Source organism: Peromyscus eremicus, chromosome 18, assembly GCF_949786415.1.
Source record: "Peromyscus eremicus chromosome 18, PerEre_H2_v1, whole genome shotgun sequence".
Classification (NCBI taxonomy): domain Eukaryota; kingdom Metazoa; phylum Chordata; class Mammalia; order Rodentia; family Cricetidae; genus Peromyscus; species Peromyscus eremicus.
The window spans coordinates 21,323,018-21,342,787 of record NC_081434.1 but is presented as its reverse complement, the minus strand read 5'-3'; the positions used below and the strand labels follow the sequence as shown (position 1 = coordinate 21,342,787).

Here is a 19,770-nt window from a genome sequence, read left to right as displayed (position 1 = left end):
AGATGACTCCATGAGTACGCTGGATAACTTGTTCTGCTTGCGTTCCACCATTTCTTAAACTCTATTATTTTGTTGATATTGCTATTTTGTTTACAGCATTCCACTATTTTTAATGAAGTGTTTCCAAAATCTTTCCTATTACTATTATCAGTAGTCAAGAGAGACTTGACCATTTTTCTCTACAATTCAATGCTATTACTATGAACAAATGCATTCTGAGATCAAGATTACTCATTATACCCAATTTATTTCATAAGTAAAATAATGCCATATACATCATTTTTATATTTTACTATTTATGGAATAAAGACAAAAAGATCTGCATAGATTCAGGACACATTCATTCTTTAAACCTAACTCTATTTTGCATCTATGTTTAATTATACCAGAGTAGAACCTCTAGATACAAACATCTGGCTCCATCTGGGCTATAAAGTCACATTTCAAATGTAGCCCAGATTTTAGAACCCTATTATTGCTCGATTCAATTTTCTATTTTTTCATTACCAGCTCTTTCATTGGAGAACAAGCTTTATTCTCTGGATCTGAGTTTCTGCCTTTATACAATGAGTTTAGTTGTAATTAAAATGGCAAGGATACATTGAGATTCTATGGCAATAGTTCCCAATATGATTTTACATTACAGTACCTGGGAAAGTCTGAAGATTCCCAGATCGTACACACGATCAGTGAAATCAGAAATATATGTGAGTAGAATCCAGGAATCGGTGATTTTCAGTGCTCTCAGGTAATTCCAGTGGGCTGCCTTGCCTAATAACCACACTCTTCTGTCATTTGAAAGCTCTCCAGGCGATCCTGTTGATCAATAACTACCACCTGAGAGAGGTACACTGGTAAATGCATAAGGGTTAATCTTTATTGAAAGAGGAAAAATTAAGAGCTCAGAGTCTGACCAAGAAAACCTGCAGAGCACAGAGCTATTGTGAAAGTACTGAATGTCAAAGAAGAAAAGCTGCTGAAAGTAAAGTCGTGTTGGAAATGGGAATAAAAGGCACAGGGTTTAGCGTTTAGCGTTGCTCGGAACCAGATTCCAAACTAAATTTTTTATTTGCTAATGAGTTACTTAAACCTTCCATAACCCCAATGAGAACATTTGGAACACAGCTATTTACCCCATTTACAATTATGTGTAAAGATAAAATGAGTTAAAAGTTCTAAAGATATTAACATATAATGGCCTTATACTGCAAGTTTTAGTGCCCCCTCCCCAGATTCGTGCTGAATGAATTGTAGTGCAATGCTAATCAGTAAAAGCCTGGAGAGGTGATTAGATAAATAGAGGCCATGCTTATTATGGATCCATACCATTAAACAGAGATTTGGCCGTGAATTCTCAATAATGTTACTCTAAGGATGAATTCTGACTCATATTTGCTTGCTTACCCTTCTCCTACATTATCATGCATACAGTGTTCCTTGTTATCTGCACCATGCTCATGGACTCACCAGCCTTTTGGTCTGTGAGAAATAGATTTATTTTCTTTACAAGTGACCCAGTCTGTGAATTCGTGTTATAGCCACAGAGACCAGACTAACACAGGTTGGTATCCAGATGAGGAGTGATAGCAACAACCTGTATCAGAAAATGGAGAAGAAATAGCTTTTAAAACGGGTATCCAAGCAGAGGGTCTAAGAGAGTCTGGAAGAGGTTAGCAACAGGCTGTGTTCCTGTGAACAAAGTATGATGGGTGACTTTAATGAAAGATCAGAAGTAGGAAAAATAGGGAAAGTTTATAACTATTCAGAATTACTTAGTGTCGTCATGGTGAGAATATTGACAGAAATGCGGACAGTAAAGGCCAGGAGGTCTCAGATCGAAATGAGAAAGAAGATAATGGAGACTCAAGCCTTTGCTTACTCATTCTTCTTACATGGTAGCAAAGAAGTTGCTGGAATTGTGCCCATGTTCTAAGGTTTTGTGGGATGTAGAACTTCATCGTGATGGACTAAAATATCCAGCAGTGACAAAATATCTAAGCAGCAGCGAGCATTCAGGCAGCTGCATGGCTACTTTAAACTATATACCTTGTGAGACAGCAGATAAGTCACTTAAAGGTGGAAGACAGAGTTAAAAGAAAATTGGAAATCAGGGGAAAAAAAGATTTGTACAATCTGAAATTTATATGTGTAAAAGAAAGAATTTTGTTTGGAAAAGAATACTAATGGGATGGCCATGGAACCATTTGTTAAAGTGATTAATATTGGTAAAAAGGAGCCAAGTACTGATCAACAGAACAATGGGAGAGTCAAGGAAGGCATAAACCTGTAGACATAGCATTCTAATTTCTATACCTCTATGTCCACCTTGCAAAATACAGAATTAAATTAAGTCTCCAGGTTTAAGATCTAATGTGTTTTTTTTCATATTACATTTTAGCCTTATTTGTACTTTGTCCTAATGATAAAATTGTTTGGAATTCTGTTTTGCCTGTTTCCATTTTTTGGTGTTCTAGGCTCTGTTTCACGTCTGTCTTATCACAGTATTTTGAAAGTAGATCACGTTTTGATTTCGTACGTCTCACCAGTAAAGGGGATTGTTTCAGCTTGAGTCTTGAATTGCATGTCACCCATATCTGATTGAGATGAAAGTTTGAACTTTAAACTTCAGGGTTGTTGCTGGGATGAATTTAGGCGTTTGAAGCTCTTGAGATGGAAGGAATACATTGTGTGTGTCAGAGGCATCTAAATAGGAGGGAGGAACAGAAACAAAAAATAATCAAAAGTAGAAATCAAAGTAGAAATTTAATTGCCATTTTAACAATAATAGCAACCAGGACATTTTGAGAGGGGATGAATCACGAGATCTCTACCTTTGTGGATGGGTTAATCATCAGCATTTTCCCATTGTTGTAGATGTGGTCTAGTTCTCTTGAGAGTGGCTCTGTTCTAGAAGCTAGCTCTGTCTTATTTGTTTCCCACGTGATAGCCTCTGCTGCATCATGATGCGGTAAGGAAGCCCTCACCAGGTTGCAGCCCTTTGATCTTGGACTTCTCAGCCCTTAGAAACTGTGAGGAATAAATTGTTCTTTATAAATTAGCCAGTCTGTGTTGCATGAATCCTAAATGATCTTATACTAAAACCCAGAGCCAGATATCAGGGTGGAAGCTGAAAGATCAGAGACATAAAGGAACAAGCCACTGGAGAAAGTTCTCACCTTGCCAAATCCACAAATCCTCTGACTGAAAGCCTCTGAGTCCCTAGCTGAGAAGCTCTCTAGTTCCTGTCTCCTCATGCCTTATATGCCTTTCTCTGCCCAGTCATTTCATTTCCTATCTCAACTTTACTAGTGCTGGGAATAATGGCCCGTGTGCCTCCCAAATACTGGGGTTAAAGGTGTGTTCCACCACTGCCTGGCTCTGTTTCTCTCCCAGACTGCATCAATCTCATGTAGCCCAGTGTGGCCTTGAACTCACAGAGATTCAGATGGATCTCTGCCTCTGGAGTGCTAGGATTAAAGGTGTGTGCCACCACTACCTGACCTCTATGTTTAATCTAGTGGCTGGCTCTGTCCTCTGATCTTAAGGGAAATTTTATTAGAGTACAACAAAATATCACAAGTCTATAGCATTCTCACAGACCATCTGAAAATGGACTAACACTCCCAAATTGCAGATGTTAAAGTTTGCCATCACTTTTAAGAGGAAGGCAAATAGAATTGAAGATACAAATGGGAATACAAGTGTGATTCCCAAGTGTCCTCTTTTCATGGAGGTGTGGCAATGTTAAGAGTCATTAAGGTGAAGTTTTCAGGAAAAAAAAAAAACTATTGGGGATCTTCTTTATCTTATGGTTGTTTAACAGTCTTTCTAGCCCTTATCTAGTACCCATCCTAATCTAAGATACACTAGCAGATTCAAGCTTTTTTGTTAGTAACCAATTTAGGTTTCATAAAATAAATACAGGGGAGTTCTCAGCAAGAACTACAAGAAAGCTCTAATAAATAAGCCACACTGTTTATTGTAGCAGTTTTAATTACTGAGCTGACTCAAGAGCTTCTTTGTCTTCCTTCCAGGATCCTGGTCTTGAAGGTTGTTTTATACAGAACCAGAACTCTGTATACAGGTCCAGGTCTCATGTCCAGTTACCAGTCACAGTAGGCTGGCTTGCACTGGAGGGCCCATTGTTTTCCACGTTTGGTTTTCAGAATCCCTTTGTCTTTTATCACCTTCCGTGTTTTCCCCAGGATTCACACTGCAGGACTCAAATGAACTGATATCAGCAAGAAGGCTCAAGGCCCCATAGCCATTTCTTCCTAGACTCTCTTAACTGCTCAGATAGGCACAGAAGGCAGGGTGATGGTGATCCCCGCTGCCCGTGCAGCCAAGAAAGGTATGCTAGTCTCTCTTCCTCCCAGAACTTCCAATCTCTACAACTGCTCTCTGGGGACCTCCCACCCTTGGCTAATGGGGCAGAAGCAAATGTTCTGTGATTCTGTCAAAAGTGTATAAAAAGCCTCCTTGAAAATATTCGGTCTTCGCCGAGGTCCCCCAGGTGAGACCTGGCAAAGACTCAATGGTGCAATATAACAGAACCAATTTAAAATTCAGTTAAGTCATACTGGAGATGTGTCTAGTTTCTTTCAGGAATCTTTCTCACACAGTATTTTTCTCATTCCTGAATGGCCATAGAAATCATCTGGAAACTTAAAAGCGAGGAAGGGTGGGTACCACTCAGAGATTGGGGGTTCATTCGTCAGGATTCATACGTCATTTTTAAGGTATTAAAATGAAACGGTACTCAACATAATCACTTTAAACTCTGGGCTTTTATCAGTAATTCTGGTATGCCTTGAAAAATCCAATTTAGCATCCTTTTTATACACTATCTCAAAAAATAATAGAATACAGGGCTTTCAGGAATGTTAGGGATAAGAGAAACTAAGATCATTTTGTCCAAATTTATTACTTAGGAAATAATGAACCTGTATTTTCAAAGTCACTTTGAGTATTTCTTATAAATAAAATACCCAGGCCTCATTTTCACACCTTCTTAATCAACATCTTTCAAACGGGGATGATGGCTAGAAGTCTGCATCTCAGTCAGCTCTCTTAGTGATCTCAGGAACAATTATATTTGGAGCTATTAATCTGTCACAGATTTTTTTTAACTGCCCTAGCTGCACAATATAATCCCACAGGGACTTTAAAACAGTCATGTTCACTAGAGCAGGGTTATCTACCCTGGATGCATTTGAACCTCATGTCCAGATACCATGCAGTGCCAGTCACACTGGAATCCCTTACATGTGATTGCACCAGGCATCCATGTTTTAAAGCTCCCTGGGTGATGATAGTATATAGCTGTGATGGTTAATCTTCCCTGTCAATTTGACTCAATCTACAATCATCATAGAAATGTGCCTGGGTGTGTTTGAGGATATTATTTACAGAAGGTTCCAAATGAAAAAAAGAAAATACCTTCTGGATGTGATTGGAACCATCAATAGAGGGATCCCGGATTGAATAAAAAGAAGGAAGAAAGCTAAACACCAACATTCATATCTCTGTTTCCTGAGACTGCAGACCAATGGGTCCAGCCATCTTATACTCCTGCACACCAGCACACACATGGACACACATATGAACACAGACACATACCCCACAAACATGGGAACACATAAGTAAGAAATGTGTCAACTCCCAGGGACAAAAGTGGAAGACAGGTGTGCAAATTGAGATAGAGGGAGAGTAAGAACAGATATAACAGATGAGTGAGCAAAGAGTACTAAAAGGAACGCAAGTGTCAGTGAAGACATCCTTGGAAGAGATAGTTTTTGAGCTAAGTCTCCCCTACACATACTAAAACATCCTTCGTAATATGTCTTCTGTCTACTTCATCTCTTGGTACACTCTCTCCTGTTTCAGCTATAACTGTACTTAACTTCTTTCAGTTCCTTAGATGACCCACTCCCCTTAATTCAGCCCTCCATCTTCACTGATGCTGTTTGCCTAATTTCACCATTTTTGTTTTCACCAGCACTACCTAGGAGTTTGGTTGATGTCAGTCCTCTCTGGCCTCCCACAGGGTGAAATATGCCTTTGCCAATACACACCTGGACCCTCTGTCATGCATTATTTAAAGAATATATATTATTATGGCATATCTGGGACCCTAAGACAGCACACCCCACAAAAGCAGGAGAAAGGACTATCTCTTCTGTCATGTGTCTCTGTTCACACACACACAGAAAAAGGTAGCAGTACAAAAAGAATGGATCGCATGCCAATGGACAGGAAATATGCTATAATGGTGTGACATTCTGTGGCTTGTTTTAGAAAGGGGGAAAAAAAAACGGATTTCCAAAATACAGCCTGGGGGTGGTGGGGTTTAGTAATGCAGGAAATGAATTTGATTGCTAAAGCCTTCGATAAACCCCCAAACGACCTGCACTTTATCCAGTGGGTCACGGAATATCAGTGAAGTTTTATGTACAAGGGCATAAGAACTAGATTTGTCATTCAGGAGAGCTACTCTAGAAGCAATGTAGTGGGTGGTCTGAAAAGGGAAAGACTAATTTAAAGGAGATCAGTCAGGATATGTTCCGGTACCACAGGTGAGAAATGACGAAGGCTTCCCTGAAATAATGAAGTGGAGAATACCGTTCAGAAGGCACTTTTTAGACAGACTCTATAGCACTCGCTGACTAACCACGTGTGGGAGTGAGTGTGAAAGATGATGCCACAGTCTAGCTTGGGAGTCAGGCTGCTCGGGGTCCTATTAATGGAAAGATACAATGCAGGAAGAGAAAAGCTTCCTGCTTTGGTTTCAAGGAAAAAAAAAAATAATGAGCTCGGTTTTAAACATACTGAGTTCTTTGTGCCCATGGGGTATCTGGGTAGAGCATTTCCTGTGCTGGAAACGCATAACATCTCCACGGGCACTTTATCAATTGTGGATGCGCCTGGTGTTGTCCAATTGACCGTGCCGTCTTCCGGTTTATGTACTACCAGACGGACTTTGGAAACTGACAGTGTCGCATTGATTTCATGATTTGTTTTACTGTGGGCTACAATTGGCAATCAAAATAACTGCTTCAGGGGGGAGATTCTAAAATCCCCTTCCCGGTCATTTGCTTCAGTTAGATACACACACCCATGGTAAGTTTGCCCAGATTCAGAACTGTAACAATTTTTTCCCATAGGTAACTGTGCTGTTGTATATTTCTTTGTTCTTGTTTGATGATAAATTCCACCATTTCAGAAAAGAAATAGATTATTCTGGATAACCTTTGTATTACATATAACAGAAATTTGAATTGATAGATGCATGGACATGGACGGATGGATGAACAAATGGATGAATGAATGGATTTGTAATTTTACTACAGTGATGTGTAATATTTTCTGTAGCCAGTTGCCTAGGAATTGAAAGCTTAATATCCTACTGTTTAATACCTAAGTGACTTTCTGGTGGGGTGCTGACTGCAGCAACTGTGTGGGAAGGGATCACTATAAATATTTTTAAATAGGCTTTCATTACATTATTTTCTCTTGGCAACGTGAAATAACCCAAGGATTTAAGCTTTTTTGCTGGCTATGGAAGATAACCTAAGTCTTGATACATTAACCTTAGATATTAATATTTTAAAACTCTCTTGATGCTGCTCTAGAAGCTGTCTGTAGATAAGGCTATGATCAGATTTCTGTTTAGAAGGCAACATCCATTGTAGAACATACAAGGAAGTTGGAGAATAAACTACATCAGGTGGGCAGAAAACAGATGAGGAGGACCTAGAACAATGCAACAATGAACAGTGGTGAAATGGAGAAAGTCAATCAAACCATTTTCTCCACCAAATACTTACAATTAGCATCGTACCGGACTACGGGAGCTTCGGCAAACAAACCAGTAAAGTTTCTTCCTCGAAGAGTTTATAGACAACGACACGAGCTGTACACCAGCCAAATCATCATGCTAATAACTATAACATTGCATGTATGATAAATGTCATATAAAAAGAAAAGGCAAACTCAAAAAAAAGTTGTAATGGACACGCAGTATTTAAGAAACTGAATTAGAAAGATCTGGAATCCTTAGTGAGCTTAGTGCTAAGAAATGCCATCAAAGATATAAGTAAAAGCTTAATGTTTGGCAAGTTAAAGTGGCCTTTGACTAGAAGATGAAACCAATAAGCTCCAAGTTATAACTGATTATATTATATTCAGTTATATTCTGATTCTATAATGAATTCCACCTGATTATCAATGGGCATGGCGTCATCCCTCATTTGAAATGATGGCATTTTGCTGATGTGATAGTTTATTCTCTGTCTCATGTTAATTGTTTGTTTTTGTTTGTTTTTTCCTCCACTCAGATGTGGCAAGAGCAATCGAGCTACTGGAAAAGCTACAAGAATCAGGAGAAGTACCCGTGCACAAGCTACAGTCTCTTAAAAAGGTGCTTCAGAGTGAGTTTTGTACAGCAATCCGAGAGGTAGGACACCAGATTTTTGACAACTACATTTGGCCATATGTCTTCTGGGTAGAAAACACGTTTTGCCATATAAACAGTTGAGATTGTTAAGCTTGGAAGTACATCTTTGCTTGCTGTTTTTAGCTCCTTGGACAGATGATAAAACATAATTTAGTCTGCTGAACGCTTAAATTAGACCCAGGCAGAAATTATACATTTATATAAAACCAAATGTTGATTTTATGATACCAGCACAGGATTTGCTTCCACAGGTGACTGTAGCATGCTTTCTAAACTACTTAGCAGTCTCATGAAGCTACCTGGAAATTCAAGTAGAAATAATCATAATTAATGAGGTGATTTCCTCGGGGTATACCTGAGTAAACCTTTCATAGTTAAATCTGAAAGAGTGACTTCCTACCAGTTGAAGTTATGGTTACTTAAATATCAATGTCTAGTGTGATCATGGAAAAAAATCTCCAAATAGGCTAGCAGGCCTTTGTAGCAAATCTGCATAATGCTTCCTAGCTAATCATTGTTTTTGTTAAGTGAGGTTAAAAACAAGTGTGTTCATGTGACAATTTAAATCTCATAAATTGGATTGTGGTAAAATTGACTTACTCAACTGATTAATTTAATTAGTCACAAGAAAATTTCCTTCAGATATAGAAGCTGACTCATTTATTTAGTAACCTATTATAGCCTATCTGTCACTCACTAGATAAAAATCCATTTATCAGAACCCAGAGCATATAAACATAGCATAGCTTTTGCTTTAGGAGTCACAGCTGATGGATCTTCTATTTGTCTCCTCCTTGAGGCTATGTGAAACCACTGAATACTGGGCAGAATTTGTTTTACCATAGAGCGCATGCCTCTGAAGGACAGATGCACCAGGCTTCCATCTTCTTTTGTAACTCTGCAAGTGATGATGTTGGTCTGTGGGTCGCTGACAGGCACCAAAGACCTCCCTAGTTCACTGTAGCAGAGACGCACATACTCTGTTGATTTAAACCGTAGCCTCTGCAATGTATTTAGAGTTTAGACTTGGTGGAGAGTTGGCTTAGACTTTGTGCTCAGTGTTTCTCAGACGAAGTTGTTCACTATTTGCTTTTCGTTAATACTAAACATAGCTTAAATAAACAACTACAATTACATTTCTGAATTTTCAAGCTGTGAGTTGATCAAAAGCTGGAAGGAAATTTCTCAAAGTGTCCTAGTTTTATGGCTAGTTCACCTTAGTACAAAAAGTATACGGTGCCGAGAAACTCATGGGCGCCTCTCATATAACCTCCTCTGAACTCACAGAAGCAGCAGCTAAGTTCTCCGGGCTCTTTTTTCTTTCCCTTTGGATTGTGTGATCTCTTGAGAATTTGTAGCCAACTTTTCCTTTTTTAGAGATTAAATCATCTCTTCTGTGTCACAGCATTCTGATTTCTGCAGAAGGGACTCAAGGACAAGGCACGTAAAACATTTATCTCTGCTCAGTAACTATCTGGCTCACGATCAATTCCAAGTCTCTGTGGTCACAAAACTTGCACTCTTCATGAAAGACTATGGTGATAAATCAGCTTACAATAGAAAGTCAGAGAGTAATGATGCCATAGACAGGAGAAAAGTGGATCAAAACGATTGGAGCAAGACTTTACCAATTTAGGAACGTCAGGGGAAAAAAAAAACTAATTGTATATTGAAAAAAGTCGCACACATCCTGAGGAGGATGGCATTTCGGGCACAGCAAACAATGAATGCTAAACCTCAAAGGCAAGAATGGTCTCAAGACAAGAATGAATACCCCAGAAGGCAGCAAGCCTTCATGGAGTGAGCAAGATTCATTCCCTAGAAGCAGCTGGAGAGCAGGTTCATAGGCCTTTCATACAGAAAGCTTCATAGGCCGTATGAAAACATTGGACTTTATTCTCTGTGAGGCTTGTCTGGGAGATGTTTGACCAGACCTAATTTGCACTGGGAAAGGTCTCTCCAACTACTGCAAAAGCACAGATACTGGTACAAATGTGAAACCCAGAGACCAGAAACAAAGTAATAAAAACATCAAGGGAGAGATGGAACGTGGCAGCAGTCCAGTCGCAGAAAGTTGTCAAATGCTTCATGTATTTCTGAGATGAAAATGAACCGAGATTGTTGATGAATTGAGTACACAGCATCTGAGCAATGGAAGTATCCATTGGTTCTTAGTCTGGGTCTTGACAATTGGACAGACGTGCATGAAAATGTTATAATGAAGTACATTATTTTATGTAATCAATACATGCTAACACTCAGGAATACAAAAAGATGTTCATAAAAACGAGAATGCAACTACCTACATTGTATAAACCTGGACTGGTAAAAGTAATTTTATGTTCACACTAATGTACTTAGTCATAATTTTGTTCTTGGAGTCAGTACTTATCTTGTCTGGCAGTGACGTAGACTCAGTTGCACATCTACAGTCTGCACTTATCATCATTATTATCTCTGCATTACATTACATGTGCTGTAGGAAGCAATGGCGAAATTGTAACACAACTTTAAAGAGCATTCCAATGAAAATGCCTTCAATGACAATGCATCATAAAATATAAGCATATGCTGCCAGATAGGTGGATCAAAAGCCAATAAAGAAATTGACTCTAGGAAGTCTCACAACGAATATCCAAAAGCGAAATAAGCTTGGGCCAAGAATGCTTTCATTCCTGGCCTCTGTGTGGCTGGCAAGGAATAAGGAAATTTTGTTTTTCATTTAAATGATCTTTGGATTTTTGTTGTTAAGTTAACTCATTTTTTTCCATAAATATTTGTTACCTGCCATTTAAACTGCATTACATTATAGTTAAAAGTGCAAAGCCAGATATAGGTCACACAACTGCCAATAACATATGCTCAAAACAAGAAGGTAGGGTCAGCTTTTTATAAATATTGCCTTATATAAATGCAACAATAATTATTATTGTATGAGGTAATTTCATATTTTGCTATACATGAAACTACTGAATCAACTCTTGGCATACATACAATGCATCTAGGAAAAGAGTTAGGTGAAATTTCATGTGTTCTAGGCTAAAAAAGTCAATGATCAGAAAATATTGAAAGTTTTCTTAACTATTTTTCTGTAATCTGTAATACTAATGTCTGAAAATAATGCATGTTGTGATCAGTACTAAGAGAGGACGATCAGCATATATAGCTGGCAAAAGTGTTGTTCTACCAGTAGATAGGTGCAACATACAAACTAACATGCCAAGCCACACACAGCATTAAACTTAGCACACTAAACTTAGTTGGTTTTTGTTGTTGTTGTTGTTGACAGATCTTGAAAGAACATGACTGTTAGTTAAACTGTACCCATTCTGTGACTGTAACCTCAGAGTAGATGACCAAGAAATGGGCTAATATGTGATACTATGTTTCTACAATGAGTTATATCTATACAGATAGAAAAGAGAATATTCACACAAGAGTTTGAAGGAGAGATGAAGTAAAGATTGTATAGCACCGGCTATTTTTGTGATTTTTTTTTTTAAAGTAGCTACAGCGTGTTTTAGCTCTACACTGAATAATTTGCTAGAATGGACTAAAATTTAACGTTAAGGCTCAAATTTAATGATTTCAAAATGGTAATGTTTGACTTCAGAGTAGCAGGTGATTACAAAGTCACAGGCTTTCTCCCCTAATATTGCATGTTCTGTGTGTCAGATAAAGAAAGAAGTGTGTGAATAACCATATTTAAGAGACCATCCATCCATAGCTCTGGGAGGTACTATACAGGCTACTAGAGGAGAAAAATAATCATCTGTCTCACCCAGCTACAAACCCTGCAAGCTGTAATAATGATTTGTCTGCAACGTATGCCCACTGGCACAATTGTGGCATGGATGCTAGAGGAGTGATGAACCCCTTTTTCATTGCACTTAAGGCCCATCAAAGCTAGAACTCATACCTTATATTGTTAATCAGATCAAGAACCTGAGACAAAATAGATCACAGGACCTAGGGGGAAACCCACTACTATTATTCTGCTAAATGAAAACAGCAACAAAGTGACTCTTAATGACATATTGCTGTACTCACAGATCAGTGCACCCTACAACCCTGAGCAGAGAAGATTGTGCTCGAAGTAGATGGCAATTAACACAGAGACCCACAGCTGTTTGATGTAGAAGGAAACCACAGTTTTGAGACACAACAGGGTTAGTGCGCATAATAACTCACAGAAACTGTGAGAGCACGCACAACTCAAGTCAGACAAAATCCCAGTACTAAAGCAGGGAAGTGGGCACAATGTACTACTCCTAGTCAAGAAGCTATTCACAAATGATAGCTACTGAGAGTTGAAAAGTGGAGTTGCACTAGGGGTACCAGGTGGTCTCCAGGGCAGGCTGGCACAAACAGAACTCCATGAGTCTTAGCGGCCTTTTCCCTTGTTTTTGATTTTGCTTTAAGAGAGAGAAAGAACACGAAGTTGGGAGAAGGTAATCTGGCAAAAAAAAAAAAAAAAAAAAGAGTATGACAAAAATATACTGTATTAAATTCTCAAATAAAAAAATAATAAAAACTAAACCATTAGCAGGGAGAGGGGAAAAAAATTTGGTCACTGTGACCATCTTCCAAGTGGTAAAGCATTCAAGCTTCCCACTCCCCAGGATCATGTACTCCAGACCTGAGTGTGACACACTGCCAAGAATGGATGCTGGGGAGAATGGCCTCCAGTATTTACTACGGTAATGTGCATGTTTGAACCAAAAATATAGAATAAAATTATATAGTTAACCCCAATTATTTTCTTTAGCCAATCACCAAATATTACATGTTAAAATTTTCTAATATAGTGAAATGGTGAAAAAATGTAGCTCCTCCATATGCATAATATTCTGCCATAGTCTGTAAGGTTTGAACAAAAATATCCTAATTCTCATCTACTGCTTATCACACCCCAGAGTTAGATTTCTCCATCCTCATTAAAGTTAGACGTGGTTATCCCAACTGCTTTGCTCAGCGGTGTGTGAAGGGAAGCCTTATGCTCTGCCTTCCTCTGGAAGCTGCTGAGTTAATGAATGACTCACCATGTCCTGTCCCTTTTCCTAGGAGGCTTGTAATACGATGTTGTCAGTCTGCTAGGGTTTTAGAGTGAGAAATAGGTGTTCTGGTCAACCTTCATGAACACATAGCCAGAGCAAGAATTCCATGTTGAAGTCCTCAAGACTTTAAGACTATTGTTCCATAGCATAATCAAGGTTATCCTGACTGACCAACTACCACAGTCAAACCAAATTTATTTTAGTAAATGGTTATAAGCAGTACCTTTAATTGATATGATACATACACACCTTTTTTTTAATTAAGAAAAAGGGGGGCTTGGATGGTAGCTCAATTGTAGAATAAATAAGTGTGTGTGAAAGTAAGAGCCAATATAAAAACCTGTGGCTACTATGTACCTTATAACTGTTTTGAAAAACATGAGTCATAGATTGCTCTTATATTGTTTCTCTGGTCTTTTCTTTTGTTCCTGGGGATATAATTCATTAGCCCTCCATTACCAATCTATTCTCCATCTAAATTATATACATTTCTCTATATGAAGTTTCCATACCATAGACTTAAAGGTATAGACAAGATAAAGGAAAATATTATGGGGTTATCAGACTACTGTCTAGTAAGACATGCTTTTTCCAGAGTCCAGTGCTTCCCAATGTGTGTGTGTGGGGGGGGCGGCACATTTGAGAAAAGTCATATGATGAATATGTTGATGGTGTTCTATACAGCTCAGTCTACCATTTGAACCAAAATGTAGAAAATGGCCTCATGAGGGAACTAATGATTATTTAGAAGATAGAGCATAAAACCAGAATTTCCCAGAGAAACATGTACATGGATTAGTAGTAACAAGAGATTGAACAAGGATAACAGAGGAGAAAAGAACCGGGAAGAAAAGAGAGTGGAAGAGAATGGGGAAAAGTATGAGCAAGAGAAAGGTGGAGAGAGGAAGGAAAGGAAAAGGAGAGGACACAGGCAGATAAGCAGAACTGTGGATTAATATAATAAACAGAAAACTGCAGAAAGATTATTAACAATGCATTCAGGCAAACCTAAGTCCACTCCTTTGCTTGGTTACTTAACTATAAAACCTTTAAATTATTTACATTCTATGTCTTGAATCTACCTTCTATTTCAAATTACGATAAGACAATGATAATTTCATGGGAAGACTAAATAAAGTGAAATAAAATATTAAATATTTTGATTAATATGAGGCCTATTTAAGAGCAAGTAGTCAGTAAATGGCAGAAGAAAATGGGCATGTCTTTGGAGATGGACATGTCTTAGGGTTTTGAATGCTGTGATGAAACTCATGGCCAAAAAGCAAATTGGGGAGGAAAGGGTTTATTCCACTTACACTTCCACAACACTCCCTTGAAAGAAGTCAGAACAGGAACTCAGACAGAGCAGGAACCCAGAGGCAGGAGCTGATGCAGAAACTATGGAGGGGTGCTTCTTACTAGCTTGTTTCCCATGGCTTGCTTAGACTGCTTTCTTATAAAACCCAGGACCCTCCCCCATTGACAAAATTCCAGACAGCTGGATCTCGTGCAGGCACTCCCTCAATTTGGCTCCTTCCTCTCTGATGACTCTAGCTTGTGTCAAGTTGACACAAAACCAACCAGTACAACTGACCCCTGTCAACCTGACACACAAACGCATCATTATTAAGCCACAACCTTTCCTTTCTTATTTATCTCCAAGATCTCACATGAAAAAACATAAACAACTTTAAAAGTCCCATATACTTTACATACTCAAACACATTAAAATTTCAGTGTCCTTAAAATACCCAATCTCTCTAAAATTCCAAAAATCTCTTTTAAAAGTTCGAAGTCCTTCAGCTATAGACTCCTGTAAAAAATCAAATTAAGTTAAATACCTTCTTCCAGAGGAAAGAACCAGGGCACCGTCACAATCTGAACCAAGCAATACTCCAACAGTATACATAACTCCATGTCTAATTTATCTGGGATTCACTCACAATTTTCTGGGCTCCTCCAAGGGGCTTGGGTCACTTCTCTGGCTCCACCCTCTGCAGCACACACAGCTTGTCTTCTAGGCTCAAACCCACTCCACTCCACTGCTGTTGCTGTTCTTGGTGGTCTTCCCGTGGTACGGGCATCTCAAAAACTGCTGGAGTCTTCTGCTGCTACTGGGCTGTACTTTCACCAATAACCTCTCATAGGCCCTCTTCATGATGCCATACCTCAGCTTCTCTGCATGAACCCTTTAATCCTGAGCTCAGCACTTCAAAACTGCTACTAAGGCTGCATCTTCACCAGTGGCCACTCCTGACCTCTCATAGTGCCAAGCCTCAGCTGCTCTCCATGACCCCTTCACGCATTCAAATCCAGTACCACCTGGATTTGCTACTTACACTTACACATTCCCAAATCTGGCTGTAAATAGGAGGTACAAACTTGGCAGCTTCTCTGTGTTCTCAGAAAACACTTCCCGGAAGATTTCACCTCAGCGATGCTGGTCTCTTCTTAATCACCACTAATTTCTTGGCTCCAGCTGACTAGCATCAATTGTCGCATTAACACAAAGGTTCCACTTCAGTGGTGCTGGTCTCTTGTTAATTGTGGATGACTCTTCAGCCCCAGCTGCCCAGAATGACAGAATCTTAATTCAAAATAGCAAATGGCCCTGATAGAGTCTTTAAATTTCCCTCTGAAATTCACAAGCCAAACCTCCGTCTTCTTTACTACTCTCAGCATTCTTTTTTTTTTTTTTTTTTTTTTTTTGGTTTTTCGAGACAGGGTTTCTCTGTGTAGCTTTGCGCCTTTCCTGGAACTCACTTGGTAGCCCAGGCTGGCCTCGAACTCACAGAGATCCGCCTGGCTCTGCCTCCCGAGTGCTGGGATTAAAGGCGTGCGCCACCACGACCCGGCTTACTCTCAGCATTCTTATCTTCCTAAAGAATACCCCACTGAGCTCTCGACACTCAAAGGCTATTCTTGTCCAAAATTCCAAAGTCCTTCCACAATCTTCCTCAAAACACGGACAGATCTATCACAGCAATACCCCATTCCAGGTACCAAGTAGGGGTGAGTTGTACTGGCTGGTTTTGTGTCAACTTAATACAAGCTAGAGTTATCTGAGAGGAAGGAGCCAAATGAGGAAATGCCTGCATGAGATCCAGCTGTAAGGCATTTTCTCAATTAGTAATCAATGTGTGTGTGGGGAGCCCATTGCGGGTGGTGCCATCCCTGGGCTGGTGGTCCTGAGTTCTATAAGACAGCAGTCTGAGCAAGCTAGGGAAGCAAGCCAGTAAGTAGCATCCCTCTATGGCCTCTTCATCAGCTCCTGCCTCCAGGTTCCTACTCTGTTTGAGTTCCTGTCCTCACTTTTTTCAACAATGAACAGTGTTGTGGAAGTGTAAGCAGAACAAACTTTTCCCTCCCCAACTTGTTTTTTGATCAAGGGGTCTTGTGTAAAAGTTGAAATGTTTGATATGTTTCAATAGAAACATTAGTTAGGAAAAAAGATTTTCTTGCATTTTTTAAAACCATGAAAAAAAATTAAGGTTTTTATAAGAGGCTCCACATATTGAGACACGTTGACACACAGTATTGCTTTTAGAATAACTCACCCAACATTGTAACACACCTGAATACCTTGTCATATAATTACAAGGCAAGGTTAACAATGGAGTCAAAAGGAGAGAAATCGTGTGTAACATAAGACTGGTTAGCCGATTAGATTGGATAAGGGGAGAAATAAGAAACCATGCCAGAGAACCAGATAATAAATGAAGGATGTAGATAACCAAAACATGGGAGACTATCCACTGATGGGTTCTCTCAAAATGAAGGGGTCTTCTAATAGCAACAGCAGAGGCAAGAGAATGTTTTTCAAGCTCCATTAAGGCAGAGAGATTTGCATCTCTATTTAGATGATATGAGTTCATGTCTGATACATGATGTCTTTGTATATTGGTCAAACAGTGTAGTTACAATCATCCACTGCCTTCATCATTTATTCCAAAGTTCCTTAAATGTAAACACAAACCTTCTGGTTGACTGTGATCTCCCTACTGTACCGCAGAACATCGGACCTTATTTCTGCTGATTGTGATAACCTTCCCCTTGCACTTCCTCTCCATCTCCAGATGTTGCTTTTCTCCTTTCCCTCAAAGGAGCTGCTTTTAGAGTTCACACTGAGTGAGATTATCCAGTGTTTGCTGTGATACTTAGCTTCCTACTTTCTCTAACAAAACACCTGAAAGAAACACCATCAGAGAGTGATTTGGGCTCATGGTTTCCCAAGACAAGTGGTCCAAACACAGCAGGTGAGGACAGAGTTGATAGCTTTGCATTCTCTACCAGGACACAGAGAGATGAGTGCTGGCACTACTCAGGTTTTCTTGCTTGTTTTTATTCGTTTGTTTTGCTTCATTTTTCCAATTTTTATTCAGTCTGGCACCTAAATTGACAGTATAGGACCTCCCACCTTCAGAACAGACATTCTTTTCTCAGTTAACGGGGATGGATGGACCCACCCCCGCATATTCCCAGAGGTGTGTCTGCTATTAATTTCAAGTCTAATCAAACTGGCCACTAAGATTCACCATTGCATTTGTTCTTCTGCACTTAGCTTCCTTCAGTTAGCATAAGGCCCTGAAAGTTCATCCATATTGTCTCAGATAACAGGATTTCATCCATTTTTTTTTATGATTAAATACTATTCCATTGTATATTTGCACCATGTCTTCTTTATTTATTCCTCTTTTGTTACAGATTTTGGTTTGTTTTAATACTTTAAAAACCTCTACATGTATCTGCAGGGAGGGTCATACCATGGCACTAGTGTGGAGGTCCCAGGGATTGAATTTGGATTATCAGGCTTGCTGGGAAGCATCTTCACCCACTCATGGGACTGTCTTGCTGCCTTTGTTTTAGTGCTTAGTTCTTGTGAATAATCCTTCAATAAACATAGAAGCACAGCCATCTCTTTCGCATTCCAACTTAATTTCCTTTGGGTATATTCCCAGACTGGAAATGCTGAATCATACATTAGTTCTATTTTTAATTTTCCGAAGAACTTCCATGACATTTTTCAAAGTAGTTTTAGAAATGTACGTTTCTGTCAACAGTGTTCATGTTTCCTCTTCTCTCCCCATCCTGGATAATTCTGGTTACCTTGTCTCTATTTGATAACAGGCAGCCAACTAGAGTGAGGAAGTAGCGAATTATGGTTTCCCATGTATTTCTCCAGGGAGGATGACCTTTTGTATGCTTTAAGAAACAAATACTACACTCTCACCCATTTTTTAAAATGTATTCTTCTCTCATATATTACATCCTGACTACAGTTTTCCCACCCTCCACTCCTCTCAGTCTCTCCCTGGCACCTCCCCTCTCCCCCAGATCCCCCCTCTCCTCCTTTCCCTTCGGAAAAGAGCAGGTCTCCCATTAACCCAACATGACAAACCCTCATATCAAGGCTGGACAAGGCAACCCAGTAGAAGGAAATGGGTCCCAAGAACAGGCAAAAGAATCAGAGATATCCCCATTCCCATTGTTAGGATTCCCACAAAAGACCAAGCTACACAACCATAACATATAAGCAAAGGACCGAGCTCAGATGCATATAGGCCCCCTAATTATTGTTTCATTCTCTGTGAGTACCTATGAGCCCTGCTTAGTTGATTCTGTGGGCCGTGTTCTGTGGTGTCTTTGACTCCCTCCTACAATCCTTCTTCTACAGAGTTCCCCAAGCTCTGTCTAATGTTTGGCTGTGGGTCTCTGCATCTGCTCCCATCAGTTGCTGGATGAAGCCTCTCTGATGATGATTGGTCTCGGCACCAATCTGTGAGTATAGCAGACTATCCTTAGGAATCATTTCATTGACTTGTTTTGTTTTGGTTTTGTCCAGTTGTGTTTGGTTCTATCCAAGGTCTCTGGGATATCCAGCCTCTGGTTCCTGGCCATCTAGGCAGTGACAGGTGTGGTTTCCCTCTTCTGGCATGAGCCTCAAGTTGGACCACTCATTGCTTGGCCAGTCCACAAGTTCTGCACCTCCATAGCCCCAGCACATCTTTCAAGCAAGAAAAACTGTAGGTTGAAAAGGCTTTGTGGCTGTGTTGATGTCCCAGTCCCACCACTGGAAGCCTTGCCTGGTTACAGTAGATGGTTGGTTCAGGCTCCATATGCTCTGTTATTAGGAGTCTTTGCTACAGTCACCCTCAAAGATTCCAGGGAGTTTCCATCACACTAGGTTGCCACATCACCCCAAAAATGTCCCCAAGTTCCAGCCATCTTTCTAAGTACTTTCTCCCTCCACTGCCCCTA

At 39.6% G+C, this 19,770-nt stretch overlaps 1 protein-coding gene across 4 annotated transcripts in view; it reads left to right on the top strand.

Annotated features, from left to right (window-relative positions):
* Positions 1–19,770, top strand: part of Lin7a (lin-7 homolog A, crumbs cell polarity complex component) — a 135,351-nt gene that overhangs the window by 41,294 nt on the left and 74,287 nt on the right. For all 4 annotated transcript variants that reach the window (XM_059245212.1, XM_059245213.1, XM_059245215.1 and 1 more), the window contains one exon: positions 8,337–8,455. In XM_059245212.1, the coding sequence (XP_059101195.1) occupies positions 8,337–8,455 (119 nt within the window). The remainder of the gene's footprint in view (positions 1–8,336; positions 8,456–19,770) is intronic.